The 14861-nt window shown below is 41.0% G+C and overlaps 1 protein-coding gene across 2 annotated transcripts; it reads left to right on the forward strand.

Moving 5' to 3' along the window:
* Positions 1-1335: 1335 nt before the first annotated feature.
* Positions 1336-14444, forward strand: LOC137972177 (uncharacterized). Of its 2 annotated transcripts, none has more exons than XM_068819025.1 (8): positions 1336-1459; positions 4167-4309; positions 4596-4755; positions 5875-5987; positions 6602-6748; positions 8885-9098; positions 9678-9908; positions 10719-14444. In XM_068819025.1, the coding sequence occupies exons 2-8, from the start codon at positions 4172-4174 to the stop codon at positions 13001-13003; spliced, it is 3288 nt and encodes a 1095-aa protein (XP_068675126.1). In that variant the 5' UTR covers positions 1336-1459; positions 4167-4171; the 3' UTR covers positions 13004-14444. The 2 variants fall into 2 exon arrangements, with proteins under 2 accessions (XP_068675126.1, XP_068675125.1); XM_068819024.1 differs by lacking the exon at positions 1336-1459 and adding an exon at positions 1784-1952 and having other exon boundaries at positions 10719-14443.
* Positions 14445-14861: the final 417 nt, after the last annotated feature.

Genomic DNA, 14861 nt, shown 5'->3' on the forward strand with positions numbered 1-14861 from the left:
AAATATTCCATTACCACGCACAAACTATTATAAAAATAGTTTTAACTGTAGTGGCGCTGTACTTTGGAACAACCCTCCACAAGAAGTAAGATCAGCAGAGTCTCTGGAGCAGTTTAGACGCCTGATCAAACAAGTGCGTTGAGTGAATAGGTTGACTCTTGGCATTCTTGGAGAACAGCTCTTTTATGACAGTTGTATGGGTTGTATTTCTTGGTTCATGGGTAGCTCTAATTCGGTAGTTTTAATACAGTATTCTTATTCTGACAGAAAATCGGGTGTATTGCTCGGGGGGTAGTTTTAATGTAGTATCCTATTCATTTAATTTCATTACATTCTTATCTTGGCTGATGAATTGTCCGTGAATAAATAAAGATTATATATCTGTCTATCTACGTATCTAAATTTTAGCCGGAAATGTCTGGTATCGCGGGAAAATCAATCTAAAAATAACTCGGTCTGCAAAAACGCCTTTCGACAAAAGCAATGAAGTTGTTTGTACGCTCCTATAGTGGGCTCCTTCCTGTATGTATCATCTGTTATTAATTTTATGACTTTTGTGACTAGTAAGATACCCTTGAAACCCCGGAGGGTGTGTCATTGCATGGGTTCGGGAATGTATTTCCTTTCTTTTTCCGCGATGTTGTTTTCTTCAGTTTTGTTTTTCGTATCCGGCGTTGTCACATCTTTACGCTGGTTATCATTTGCTGTTGTTGTAATCTCGATCATAAGTTGCATGATTCACGTCTTCCAATAGTGCGAGGCCGAAGGAAACCAATGTAAACATAATGGATGGTGTTCGTATGATGTATAGTGGAGTTGAAATTGCCCGAGTTCTCGAAAGTGTTCTTACTTGGGCCTCCTCTTGTACAAATATAAACATGTTGAGACGAAAACAAAAGCCCGAATTTCCTAGCAGGGGTCGATCTTGCGACTTTCCTATTGCTTACTCAGTTGGATTTCTAGGACATACCGGAAGATGTTCCCAAACCCTTCTGATAAACAAAGGAAAAATTCTGTTTTGAAAAAGGTTTGTGGCGATAAAGTTGTTTCCCATCGACAGGCCGAAAAGCTCCACATTTTTTTTCTCTTGAAATATGATGTCACTGGGACACTTCCCCTTTTGACCAGTATCGAACACTGTTGTCAGTAATTAACCCCCCGATAAAAGACATAAAAAGAACAAAAGCTTAAATTCAGATATGGGTATTCTTCACTTTGGAAATGCTTGAATTCTGGATTTCGACGTTAGATACAATCCTTCTAGGGCGTTACCTCATAACTGTAAAAAATCATACGCTTTTAAAATCTTATTTATTCGATGAACCTCAGGTTTTGATGCCGTGTTCCGGATGACAAATTTTGCCTATGCCCGACCCAGTGAAAAATCCCATGGCCATGAAACCGTCCTTGTAGTGGTCATCCCACTTTGAGTTTTTGCAGAGTACGGCGAAAGAAACTGGTACGTTTTTTTTTTTAAACGTGTGAAACGCTTTCAACCTATTGCAAACCGTACAATCAACGAGGAACTTTCCGGCAATCGTCATTTTAGACTTTGCTGTGCTCAATTTTTCATTAAAAAATCGCTCTAGTCATCGCTGGAACATCTCCGTTGTCTATACGCTTGACTTGCGAACTCGAATGGCTTTCTCGTATGGACTGTTTCGCAGCTTAAATAATTTATCGGGTTTTTCACTAACGGGTGCGACCTGTTGATCTTGAGCCAAATTAGGAAATAAAGCTTGTTGGCATTTGTAAACTTAATCGCATACCGAGACTCTTTCGCTGTGGCTGTTTGAACGCAGCTGTAAAAAGACGTTTTTCTCCTTAACGATGGCAAGTTAATCGTCGCTTGAGCCTTTATGTCATTTAGCAAGGAATGGATCATGTTTGTTTCAAGTTACGTAGTGTTGTGAGAACCAAGGGATAAAGAAAGATGGGACTTTCTTCACAAGGTAGTAAGATACTACGTTTTATGGCTTGTCATGACACAATGTAGTCATAAGTTAATTGTCAACCGTCAATACAGGAATTATTTCGATTCCATCATTTCTCGTGAGGAAATAAATCGGGAGAGGAGGCTAAATGCAGGGTTCACGTAAACTAGGAACAATCTTTGAAATAATTTCCTCTATACGACTAACTTACGGAAATTTTTAGGTCTGAAAGGTCTGAAGGAAGATTTACGGGTAATATGAATTTTTCTTATTTCGTTAGGTTGAAAGGATAACAAATGATTTTAATATATACAGCACTTTAAGGCGGTGATTACGCGAATTGATTTACTGAAAATTAAGGGAAGGATTGCTCATAAATAAGTCATGTATGGAAGTCATCGAAATGACAAAAGATACAAAGAAATTGGACTAGTCTACGGTGATTCGAAAATTGAAATTGTTTGAAATTTTACGAGCATTCTCTTCAGAAAGAGAAAGATTTGCGATACTTTTTTTCTACTGTATTTGTGTAGAGTTTAAAAGATTAGTAAAAACGGAAAGTTCATAAGACAGGGACAGTAAAATGATGATTTTCGCGTAGTTTTAGGGTACATAACCAAAAAAAGTGGAAAATGCAAAAGACACCCTTTCCTTTAGGAGTCATGATGAGTTTTAGATGCCGATCACGACAGCAACTTAACAAATTGTCGCTTGATAATTGATTTGCCTTGATTTAGTAGAAAATGAATTAGTTTCTTCTCTACAGAACGCTTTGTCAGGTTAGCCGTCGTGTGTGTGTCTCGTTTAATTCAGTTGCAGTTTTTAAATTCTAATATCACAAACTGCCTTTAATGAGCTAATATTATATTCCCTTTCACTTTGAAACATTTCCTTCATTCTAAATTATCTAGTTCAGCCTTTTCGTTTCCTTGATTTTTTATTGTGTCTTACGTTCATATTTAAAAAATCTGTGGTTGTCTTTTTATTGAGTTCTCGACCCTTAATATGGATTTGTTTTGAAGAGTTTTTGAAAACAACTAAAACAAGATGAAGGAGATTGTCATTTAGCGGGAAAAGTACAAGATGTTAGGTTCATTCCTCTGTTTATCCATGGTAAAATGTTTGTTGAAGATCGGACAGAAAACAAGGGACATGCGTAAGATGGCAAGAATATTATTACAACATACTGTTCTCGAGACAAAGAACAACTCGACAGGAGTAGTTTTGGTTAAAGTCATTGACATAAAACACAGCTAGCAAGCAAGCAAGCAAGCAAGCAAGCAAGCAAGCAAGCAAGCACAATTTTTGGAAAATTATTTTCAAGTAGTTCACACAATTCTCACAGTTATTGGTCTGTTGATTGTTGCTTGCATATCTGTGTCATGGTACCCGCCTTTCAGAAGCACTTTAAGTCATTGGAGGTGACTATTTTCCTCTTAGCGTTCTACTACAGGTTTTTCTTTTTATAACAAGCCGGTTAACAGTGGGGCATCCTTCCTTCCTTCCACATAACTTTCACTACGGAAAACATTTAGCCAGCTCTTGGAAATCCCTTAATACATGTATGCTCTAAATCCCAGTGAGTTTGATTGTTTTTTAACGTGAACTTCGAAGTAATTCAACTGAGCAGATTCCTAATTGTTTCGTTGCCTTGAATAAGATATTCATACTGTGCAACTAAAACCGTCTTCTGTGTAGCCATCTGTTTTTATCAATTTTCATTCACTCTGCGGTCGCTCAGGGAAACAGAAGTCACGAAATCTCGATTTAGCATAAAATGAGCCTCAAACAAACCATTTGAAACACTTCGGCCTTTTCTGTAAAGTCGTATTGACGCGTTTAAAGTAGTTAATGAGCCAAGTTGATTTTAAGAAACTGAAAAGTACAGTGTATACCTCTGAAAGGTTTGAAAAATGTAATTTTGAAAGCCATTGTCAACTATTATCAAGTGTCATTCACTGGTCGCTGACAGTGAATGACACTTTTAAGCGGCAGAGGCTGGTGCGAGAAACGCGATGTTGTCGTTGACTATCATCAAACTGCTTGGCCATGCACTTGTTATCGTGATAGCTGATTTTAGTGAGAGGAAAAGACGAGACTACCATCGCCAATTTATGCATCGTTAGAGAACGCGTTGAAATTTGCGGCTCTCGCTTTTAAAAAGAATGATAACGTAACGAAGCAGCTTCCTTGCCAGAGAAATCTAATTTCTCTCTTTTTTCTCTCTTTTAGAATACATGGCTCCTTTTCGAGGCCATCCAAGATTACTAGTCCTGAGAATATGTGTTCTGCTTTGTTCGATTTCCTGGGGAAGAGCACAGTACACCCAATATGCAAAAAAACCCCACATTATTATGATCGTGGCTGACGACTTGGTGAGTATCCTTTCGTCATCTTCTTCAGTATTTTCATTCATTTTCTGTTGTCGCACAAAGACCTTGGACCAGAAATCTCTGCTGGATGTGGAGTGTTTTTCATTCTTTTTCTCGTGGTGCTTAGCCATTTGTAATCAACCTGTAGTGGCAAGAATAATATCTCACGAGTGAGATCTTATTCTTGCCACTCAAACATAAAATTCATATCTTCTCGCCACCTTGCAATATCCTCTACATACCAAATACAATTTGCGCTCATTAAAATGTCATACTTTTTAACCTTCAGGGTTGGGATGACGTTAGTTTTCACGGTTCGCCTCAGATCCCCACGCCCACATTGGATGGTTTGGCGAATACAGGAGTCATTCTAAATAATTATTATGTGTCACCAATGGATTCGCCCTCAAGAGCGGCCTTCATGACTGGAAAATATGCCCTGAACTTAGGTAACGTTTAGTTACGTATTCTTTATACGAAGCAGACAGCAGAATTGAACTATAATTTTTGGAAGTGGGGACGAATGGCTACGAGCGCACGGTACAAAATTGTACAATTTAAGGACGGTGCCTACTATTGTTATTGCGCATACGTTGTGCGCATCTCGATATACTCGGATCCCCTAAAGGTGGTGCTTATTAATACAGGAATATTTTTGCGTGATTTAAAACTATGCGGAGAAAGCAGAACTTAGCAAGTGCTCTTTATATCCAAAAAGAAAATTGGGCGTAACCACGCATTTTTCAGAGATAATTAAGCTTCAATTTGGAAAAGGACGCCATACATTGCTTTATATTTTAAAGCTTTTTACAAACATTGTTGATTAATTATCTTCGAAAAATGCCTGGTTACCCCCAATTTTCTTTTTGGATTTCAATAACACTCGTTAAGATCTGCTTTTCCAGCATATTCAGTAAACCGCGCGAAAATACCTCTGATTCAGTAGGCACCGTCCTTAACCAGCAAATTTATCAAGAAGACTTTTGAAATTTCAGTTAACTGAGTCCAAAAGAAGCCAAGAGCCTCACTTTAAGTGAGGCCTAATTAGATGCACGCCCAATTTTGACATCCAACAGGAAGTGTCCCTTTAAGTCTAAGTATTTGCTGCCTATTTTCAACAACAAGGTAAGGTTATTAAAAGGTTAGCGTTATTTTTAGCTTTTTTGTCTGTATCCTAAGACACGAGTCATGTTGAAGTTGGCGAGAAGAGCGTGCATCTAATTAGGGTCCTATCTGATTTCCCCAACAAGGAAACGAGTGTTGAAAAAGGATTGCGTTTGATTAGGCAAAAACCCTATCAATTTAACAATTGAATTATAGATTTTCGAAACAGTACTTTGTCCTTGGGTTTGTAACAAATGAAACTGAAAGTTAAAGAACGCACTTATGCCTCGATTCTTTCGTCCAAATCATGTTTGCAAACTGCATTCACGCATGCGTACAGCGATGACGCATCAGTGCGCTTGCTCGGCAAAGATTGCCACAAACGATGAAAATGCTTTTTTCCTTCTGCTCACTTCTGTCACGCTGGACAGGGGCCATAACCTGACGACACTGGTTTCTTTCAGGGCTTCAACACGACACTATCCATAATAAACAACCGTTTGGCGTCCCACTCGCAGAAAAGTTACTGCCAGAATACCTACGGCAATTAGGTTATTCAACTCATGCTGTCGGGAAGGTAGGGCTTTCTTTATTAAAAACAAAGAGAGCGAGGTTTATGTTCATTGATACGCAATCCTGCGAGTTACATATGAATTGACAAAGAATGTTAGGATATAAACTTTAGCGCAAGTTGTCTCCCCTTGGATCAGCAATGTTGGACTGTACATGGTCTTACTGTCGGTTTCACTGCGCATGCCCAGTTTCATTCATTGATTTCGTTCCCGGCCATTCTCGACCCAGTATAAGTAAAAGCCTGGGTACTGACCCTAATGGCCGAGGGCCCTGGAGAAGATAATACGTGCGCTTTAAGGTGGGAATTGTTATCGAATGATTGGTGTTCTCTCGCACGTGTTTTTCCGTGGTAGGGACCCGCTTTATGCATTTATCCTTGCAATCCGGTTTGTTCATTTGATGTCTGTGCCCGTTGTGATTGCCTAAAGTATTTTTTGGTTCGTTTTTTGGACTTTGGTTCGATTACGGTACCCGGTCGAAAACCTCTAAAGACTACATGTAACGGCTGTAATTCCAGAATACTTGGGACCGGATTCTCATTCTTTATTATGTTTTGAGGATAAAAGAACCCAAAATTGAAATCTAACCATGTTTTTCGTTGATGCTCTCTTCTTACAGTGGCAGCTGGGATTTTTCGCCAAAGAATTCACCCCTACCTACCGAGGTTTTGATTCGTTTTACGGGTTTTGGACTTCCGGTCAGGATTACTATAATCACGTGACCTATGACGGAAGTTATGGGCTGGACTTGCGACAAGATTTAGCTGTGAGTATAATCTGCTAACCATATATCTTAGTTAATAATTAACAGTTACAAGACCACTATGTTTTAAGGTTGCTTCTGTCCCGTCAAACTGAAAGTAGGCTTTTATAGATTGTGCTAGTAAAAGTAGCATATTATGCTACTAGCAGTGCCCATTTTTTGCCCAAATTATGCTCGTTTTTCCAAATTATGTCACTTGTTCTTAAAATTATTCCTTTTGCAAAATGAGCGAAACAAGTCCAAGAAACGTACCCCCATCGTGTAGCAATACTTTTTCGGTGTCACAAGCTCCTCTTCTATTGTATTTTGCTTTCTCTGTCTAAAGGCAACGGTCTCTGACTATGTTTGGTGGTTCTGGTATGGTCTCTAGCTGCAAGTTATCGGGTGGCGTGTCTGACGCCATTTGGAAAACTTGCAAATGAGAGGTAGTGTGACCAATAACACCGCGGCAAAACGTTTGCGCATGCGTGATCTTTCGCATTTCCGGTTTGCTTCACTGGCGAAAATGTCTCCGCATGAGTCGCGCAATATGGCGCGTGATACGTTTCCGGGATTATCATTGGCTCATTACTTCACCAGTGACCACTTACTGTATTCAACTTAATTTGGAGTACTACTGAATTTCAATAGCCACTTGTGAAAATGGCATTAATTTTTGACAAAATTTTTGACACAATTATGGATACAATTTTATGGGTTTGGTCTTAAAAAAAATTAGTTTGTCACGTGGCATAAAGTGCTTGTTTTGCAGTCTATAAAGTTATTATTTTTCCTTAAATTCGTTTGGCAATTAATTTTTCAAATAATATTTCCCAGCTTCCGTGACTTCCTTTTTTCTTTCCAAAATATACCAATTTTAGACTGAACCGCCTGAGGTAGCATTTTGCTACCTGCACCCCAACAATAAATATTAGCTATATATTAGTGAAGCAATTGTCCGTACTGTACTGTATTCAAGAAGAGTAAAATATAAATGTGAGGTACATTAAATGCAAATGACACTCCAAAATAGTACGAGATAATTTTATAAGTACCTTTTGAAGAAAGAACCGAGCACCTGTAGTTGCTCCTCCGTATTTCGTCCCAATGGAGACGGCAAACTGTTGAACCCACTTGGAGTTCGGCAGCTCTGACAAAAAATATTTTTGCCGGCACATTTACAGCTGCTTTTGTTGGCTTTCCCACACTTTTTTGCGGGTGAGCCGCACAACCAAACCAACGCAACAAGGAGAACTACGAAAAAAAATTGCTGTTGTCGAGCGCGAACGCGCCCGAAATTCTCTCATATTTCGTCGCTGGTGCAAACACCAAACCCCTTGGTGCAAGCGCTTGAAACTTAAATGAAAAATAAACTTTTCAACGAGACAAACCTTTCTCCCACTTTCTTATGCTAACTCTTACTTTTTGTTTTCAAACTTCGCAGTACGGGATTTAAATACGTAACCGGAAATGCGTATTGACCGGAAGCTTAAATTTGTACTCATGCGCAGTGCGTTTTACCGCGGTGTTGTGACCAATACCATCTGGCAACTTCCGGTCCCGTCATCTCGTGCCAGACTGCCAGCGTCCATGGGAGGTACTCTCTCCGTTACTAAACCGCGAATGCGGCTAAAACATTGAACAAAAATGGTCTCAGGCTTATCAATATATACCGTTTATGCTAGCAGTGCTACTTTTTAAAAATCGGCGAAAATTATGCCAATTTCCTCAAATTTTGCTAGCACAATCTATAAAAACCTAACTGAAAGTACAAAATGCATGTAATTGCTTGGCACAGACTAAAAACCAAAAGAGCTCAATCGGATTTTGAATTTTACAGTTGCCATGATAAGCAATGCATTCCAGGAAAAATCTAATTTGGCTAAATAGCCTTAAGGGGGTCCTTCACAACTGCAAGCCTGTTGCTAAGAACGAAATACTTCCAGCGAATTGTCAGCGGTGTTCTCGCGGGACAAGTGCCGCCTGGCGTCCGACCGCCAAAATGGCCTCTCTGAAGCAATCCAGCGTCAACTCTCATTTATACCTGAAGAAGGATGGTTTGGCCAGCCGAAATATACCTTACTGTAGGAAATTAACGCGACCGCATTGTCATACGAGCCTAGCTTTTGATTTGTTTTTCGTTTATATTACTATCATCAGGTGGTTTACAATGAAACTGGTACATACGGCACAGAGTTGTTTACTCGTGAAGCCGACAAGGTCATCAACCAACACGACAGCTCCAAACCCTTGTTCTTGTACTTTGCACAGCAAGCGGTTCATGTTGGGAATGAGAATCAACCACTCCAGGCCCCTCAAAAATATCTCGATAGGCTCAGTTACATCGGGGACGAAAAGAGAAGAACTTTCGCAGGTGTGATCTAGCGAGATTTTAGAACAAATTCAAGGAATATAATTAACCCATAGAAACACGACTAGAGGCGACGCTGTTTTTTGATTGGCTCTTCCTAAGTTATATTGCAAGTGCCAAGAGCAGGATATCCTGCGCAGAACTTACGGTTGTGGTTGGTGCAAATTCAAAATAAATTTTATACAATAAAATTCATTTTCTTTGCTTTGAGATTGTTTCATTCGATTGCTTAGGTCTGATTTGATAAGCCAAAACAAATACTTTCCCTTTGTTTTCACTGCAAAAAATGGAAATTGATTTAATCAGTAGCCTTAGACAAGGAGCGAACTCTCAACTCGGCATTTTTACTGACCGATCTATTTTTAGACTACGGTTTCCACGAAAATAAAGGCAGTTCCGGTTCGGTGACGCCATGACATCAAGTTAGTTTCTTGTGATTAATCATCGGCCTCCTGCGGGAATCTCATTCGCGGGAAATTTAATCTAAAACTAAATCGGTCTGTGAAAATGCCGCGACAGGAATACAGTGCTTTTGTTCGCTCCTAGTCATGGGTTCCTGATTTAGTAATTTCTTGCTTTCAGGTATGGTGTCGGCCCTGGATGAATCAGTTCGCCAGATAGTAACAACGTTAAAGAGGAAAGGACTTTACGATAATTCGATCATCATATTCACCACCGATAACGGCGGTGCCGCTGGTGGATTGGACGCAAGTGCGGGCTCAAATTATCCCCTGCGAGGTGCTAAAAATACTTTGTGGGAGGGTGGAGTTCGTGGGGTTGGATTCGTGCACAGTCCGCTTCTCAAGAAGAGAGGTAAGACGAGCTTCTGTTTCGTTTCAGTGATTTCCTACCGCGTTGCCTAGGTGCGTAACCCAGAGTAGGGTAGCGCCTAATGTTAATACACTTGACGCTCATATTCAATGAAGATCATCGTCGAGGTGAGGAGGAGGGAGGGGGTGAGTGGGCAACGATTGTTACTTTCTCCTACCCAAAAGGGACGGTCGTTTCAAGGCACGTGGTCAGACACGGAGGGCGATTATTTCGAATAGTTGCCTTAAGCATGGCACTATAAATACGATAATTTTTTTAACAATCACTTCATCAAGCGGGACAGTGGTGATCTAAGTGTTGGTTAGTTTTTAATAGATGTCGATACGAACGTTTGGGCCGGTCGATTGGAATTAACCGCCTCTGTCCATAGTAGGCGATGAACCTACCATGGATTCGAGGAAATACTACCGCTCTGAGAGAAAGCGATGCGGAGGCGTCTTGGTCGTAATGGAGCCCGATTTTCCTTTGCACACCCTCTGAGCTCTGCCTAGGTTGTCTTCATTGATCCCGAATTCAATTTTGAACCTCGTTTTATGCAGCCAACCGGTAGAGTACCGCCAGTTGGGGTTCTTAATAAGCACACACATTCTGTTCTTTTTCAATTGTCTACATCCAAATTAGTAAAGTAGTGTGTCTGTGGACTAGCATGACAGTCAACTGCAATTCCATTAGAAACAAAGCGTTTTACAGTTTTAATTTTTTTAAGGCAGCTGAAGAGCATACCCTCGCAAATGCAGATTTTAAACTATTTAGGGGTGGCGTATTTACAATTTTTGAATTATTCACCCCCAGGTCGAGTTTCAACCGCGTTACTGCACGCGTCTGACTGGTTCCCAACTTTCTACTCGCTGGCTGGAGGTGATGTGAAAAGCCTGGGACCCATTGACGGTTTCAACATCTGGGATACGATTTCCAATGACGCCCAGTCTCCGCGGTATGAGATCTTACACGGTTTGGATTCCCTGAAAGAGAAAAAGGCAGCTCTCAGAATTGGAGACTACAAAATGATCGTGCATCAAAATCGTAGTTTCTATGGCGATTGGTATCCCAGGCCAGAAAGCCTGCATGAATTAGACCAGGTTCCTAAGCCAAGTCTGTTGAAGGATGTTACAGTGGATTGCACTGTGAAGCATCCGCACCCACTGCTGTACACCAAAGCACCCATTTGTAACCCAGAGAAAAAGCCTTGCTTGTTCAACATCAAATGGGATCCATGCGAGTATCATAACCTGGCCGATTTCATGCCCAACACTTTGAAAGTCATGGTGGAGAGGCTGAAATTTTATTACCGCAAATCCGCGCCTGTTCTTTACCCTCAAGCGGACGAAAATGCGCGTCCTGATCAGCACGGAGGAGTCTGGTCACCGTGGAGAGATAAACCCGATATTGACCAGACAATAAATGACTATGTTTATCCCAACTCTTATTACGATTCGCCAAAATCGGCATCTGGTCTTCCAAGCCAAAACCAACTCGACCAGTTTATGAAATATCAAGGGCTTTTACCAGAGAGTAACGCCCATCAAAACCCATTCGGCTTGTCCTCAAATGTCGAAGATATTATCATCAATTTTCGAGATCATATTAGTGATAAACCCGCTGACAAGCAACATATTGCAACCATAGCAACAACGGCTTCCCCCGCTACTACACCGACTACTACTGCAGCCACAGCACCCCCAGTTACCACAGTAACCACGGCAGCTCCGGTTACTACGGCAACAACTCCCACTCTGGCTACTGTTGACACAGTTCCTCCTCCTCCTCCTTCCATACCACCAGCAATTTCGTCTGGAAATTCACAGAAGCTGGATTATTCCGCGCAGAGGCCCAAACCTTTTTACCCGACGGGGTATCTAAAAGGTTTCTTTCAGCATCAAATCGTTGGTTTTGTTCCTACGACTGCGCCGTCCGCAGCCGGTGCTAAGCTTGTTCCTGACACTGTTAAAGAGGTGGAACACGTTGTGCCCAAGCCTGTGAAATATGTTAACCCTATCAACTTGCGACCAACCAATAAGATGCCCACATTGCACGCATGGCCATCTCAGGAATCACTGGTGCCAAATGACGTGGAAAACATTATTCGGGATCAGGGATTCACCAAGCAACTTTCATCCAGTCACGTGGAAGAGGTCTCTTTGCTGCCTACAGAGAAACCATCGGTTAAGGTCACTCCCAAGTCCGTCCTTTTCGGGTCACACACGCACGAAACGCTGCCGGAAATTCTCGACATTATCGATGAATCGGCAGTGCCGAATGCCTACGCGGTTGGTGGCAGCGGTGGGCGGGAGATCCCGAAGATTTTCGACGTCATCGACGAAGCTCGCAATAGGCACAACCAGGACTCGGCATCACACAAACAAGGGCCAATAGCAACTAGCAAAGTACTGACCAGTAATGACGTGGGCTCTGGAATGGGCGTGGGCCTGACTGGTCTACCAAAAGGCATTTCGGTGTTCGGTAAATTAGGCGATGGGAAAATTTTACCCAAGCCGCACGATATCAAGGGGAAAGGAAGAGAGCACATTGTTGCAAAGGAGAAACCATCCAAAGGACCGAAGAAAAACAAGATTCATAAGTTCATTGGTAATATTACCATTGATGGACGCCGCTATCTTGTTGTCGGAACTGAGACCGAAGAGTCAGACTCGATCTCTTCCCATGTTGAAGGAAACACAATCACTCTTCACGTTCCCAAATCCAAGAAAACCAAGAATCACGATAAAAAATCCAAGGATAAGAGCTCTTCTGAAAGTGCCGACAGCAAATCGGAAATCGGTATTGTTCATGTGTCTAGCGAGCCAGGCATCGGGGAAATCACCGACTACGTAGACGAGGACGAAGACGAAAACGAAAAACCGACCAATAAGACGCTGGCAGCCCATAACATCACGGCAGTGACGACCGCTGGTAATAATACTAAGTGCGAGAAAGTCGTCCAACTGGACACTTCCGACAACGCTGTTGTCGTGTCTTCGGTCGTGATCGTCGTAATAGCTTCGGCAATGGTCGTGGGCGTTGCTGTCGTTGCTATGGTTGCTGTGGTTGCCAGGCATTGTCAGAACGCCAGGAATTGATTTTTGCTGTTTCATAAGACATTTTAGATACTTTTTGTTGATTTAGATGTGATGTAAAAGTGTACAGGAAAAGTAGTTTTGGTACACGATAATAGTATTTTAGATTTTCTCGTTTCGTCTTAACAGAATTCTAAAAACTGACAAGTTTTTCATCATTATATAAGCCTTTTGGTCCTTTCTCTTTAAGTCATCTTGGAGATAGGCTGGATCTTTTGAAGAAAAAGTCCGTGCTAAATGATTCGCTTATCCACGTAATTATTCTAAGTAATAATTATAAAAAGAATGGCTCGTCCAAATTGTTCTATTGCGCGTGCGTCTGACGTAAGCACGTCCTAGATGCAGAGTCCATATTTAACGAAAAATTAAAATTAAGGCTATTAGATGTCCTAAGAAGCTCCCTTAAACGTAGTTTTCTTCCTTCTTAAAAGAAAGCAAAGGCAGTAAACTGGAAGACGTATTATTTCAGCAAGTCTGGGTTTCGAATAGAATTTAATATTTTTAAAAAAATGGTACATTCGTTCACCTGGGGCCCGTTTCCCGAAAGTCCCGAAACTTTACGGTCCGTTTTCGAGTGTCACAATTCCGTTTGTATTTCAAGAACGGAGAGGATTTAAGTCGTCAAAGTTCACAGTCCTTTTTCTTTTCGTTATATATAGCCCTGGCCAAACGCTCGCAACATTTCAACGTCAACGCAACATTGTTACATGATGTTGCGACATGTGTTAAATGCACTGGCCAAACGCACGCAACATATCGCAACAGGGTGGCCAAACGTACGCAACATGTTGTGCCCAATAATGTTGCAAGATGTTGCGCTGAAATGTTGCGAGCGTTTGGCCAGGCCTTAAATTACTTTAAAAACATGTTAAAAGATCGGCTTTCCAAAACAAGTGGTTGGCAGTTTCATAAATGACTTTTCGGGCCCGAAAAGTTTTCGGGACGTTCGAGAAACGGGCCTCAAGTCCAGGCAGCAAATACCCTGTCCAATCCTTGACTTTAAACAAAAAGAAATATTGCTGTAAGCGCGAGAGAAACCTGATCCGCCTGAATCAATCCATTGGTTCATTTTTCTTATTATCCTTAAAGTCAACATGCTATTTCTTGATTAGTTAAATTTTTAATTAAAAATTTTCAGCATCGTTCTCAGTCATGTTGCCGTTTTCAAAGCGCAACTTTTCGAGATTACCGTTAATTCTAATTGCCAATAAAAAATCGAGTCGCCCTCTTCACAGTGGATATCCCAGAATTATTAAGTCAACGATTCATTCGGCATGCGAAGATATTTTATAATGTGTAAATCTAATGCGCTTCGATTGACAGGGTATTCTTATGTATCTATTACAGTTGTTCACTGTTTTCCGTAACAAGCCTTTTCAAGAATTAATAAAAGTACAGTTTACATCGGATGATTTCTCTTTTTTTTTTTCTTGAGCTTTTCCATAGCAATCGTCGATGACAGCCATGAAAATTACTACTTCATTTCACCACTACTCCGCCAAGTCTTCCACCATGGAAAATGTGTATCAACACTCCACTGGAGTAAAATCGGAATGAACTATATGGTTGTTTGGAAAGAAAACTGAAAATTTACAGCCAGGTGTTCGCGTCTTTCACATAATATGGTCATTTCACGTAGTTGTCAAGACGACAACGGCTTAAGAATGCTCTAAGGTGTAAAAAGCACGTGCAGGGTGTGGAGAACCTTCCGTTTTTGTTCATTTGACCTGCAGTTTTGTGGCGTTTTCGTAGCGGTCGTCGTTGTCCTTGATTAACCTCCTATAGAGCGTTTTCACTCACGTGACCAGTAGCCATATTGGATTACTGAAACAAAAGAAAGTATTTGCATAAAAATAGAGTT

The sequence above is a fragment of the Montipora foliosa genome, chromosome 9 (genome assembly GCF_036669935.1).
Source record: "Montipora foliosa isolate CH-2021 chromosome 9, ASM3666993v2, whole genome shotgun sequence".
Classification (NCBI taxonomy): Eukaryota; Metazoa; Cnidaria; class Anthozoa; order Scleractinia; family Acroporidae; genus Montipora; species Montipora foliosa.

What these genes read in the sequence shown, in the direction of transcription:
- LOC137972177 (XM_068819024.1), top strand. An exon ending in AAAATATGCCCTGAACTTAG is followed by an intron (nt 4,756 to 5,874) that starts GTAACGTTTAGT and finishes GGTTTCTTTCAG; the next exon opens with GGCTTCAACACGACACTATC. An exon ending in CAACTCATGCTGTCGGGAAG is followed by an intron (nt 5,988 to 6,601) that starts GTAGGGCTTTCT and finishes CTCTTCTTACAG; the next exon opens with TGGCAGCTGGGATTTTTCGC.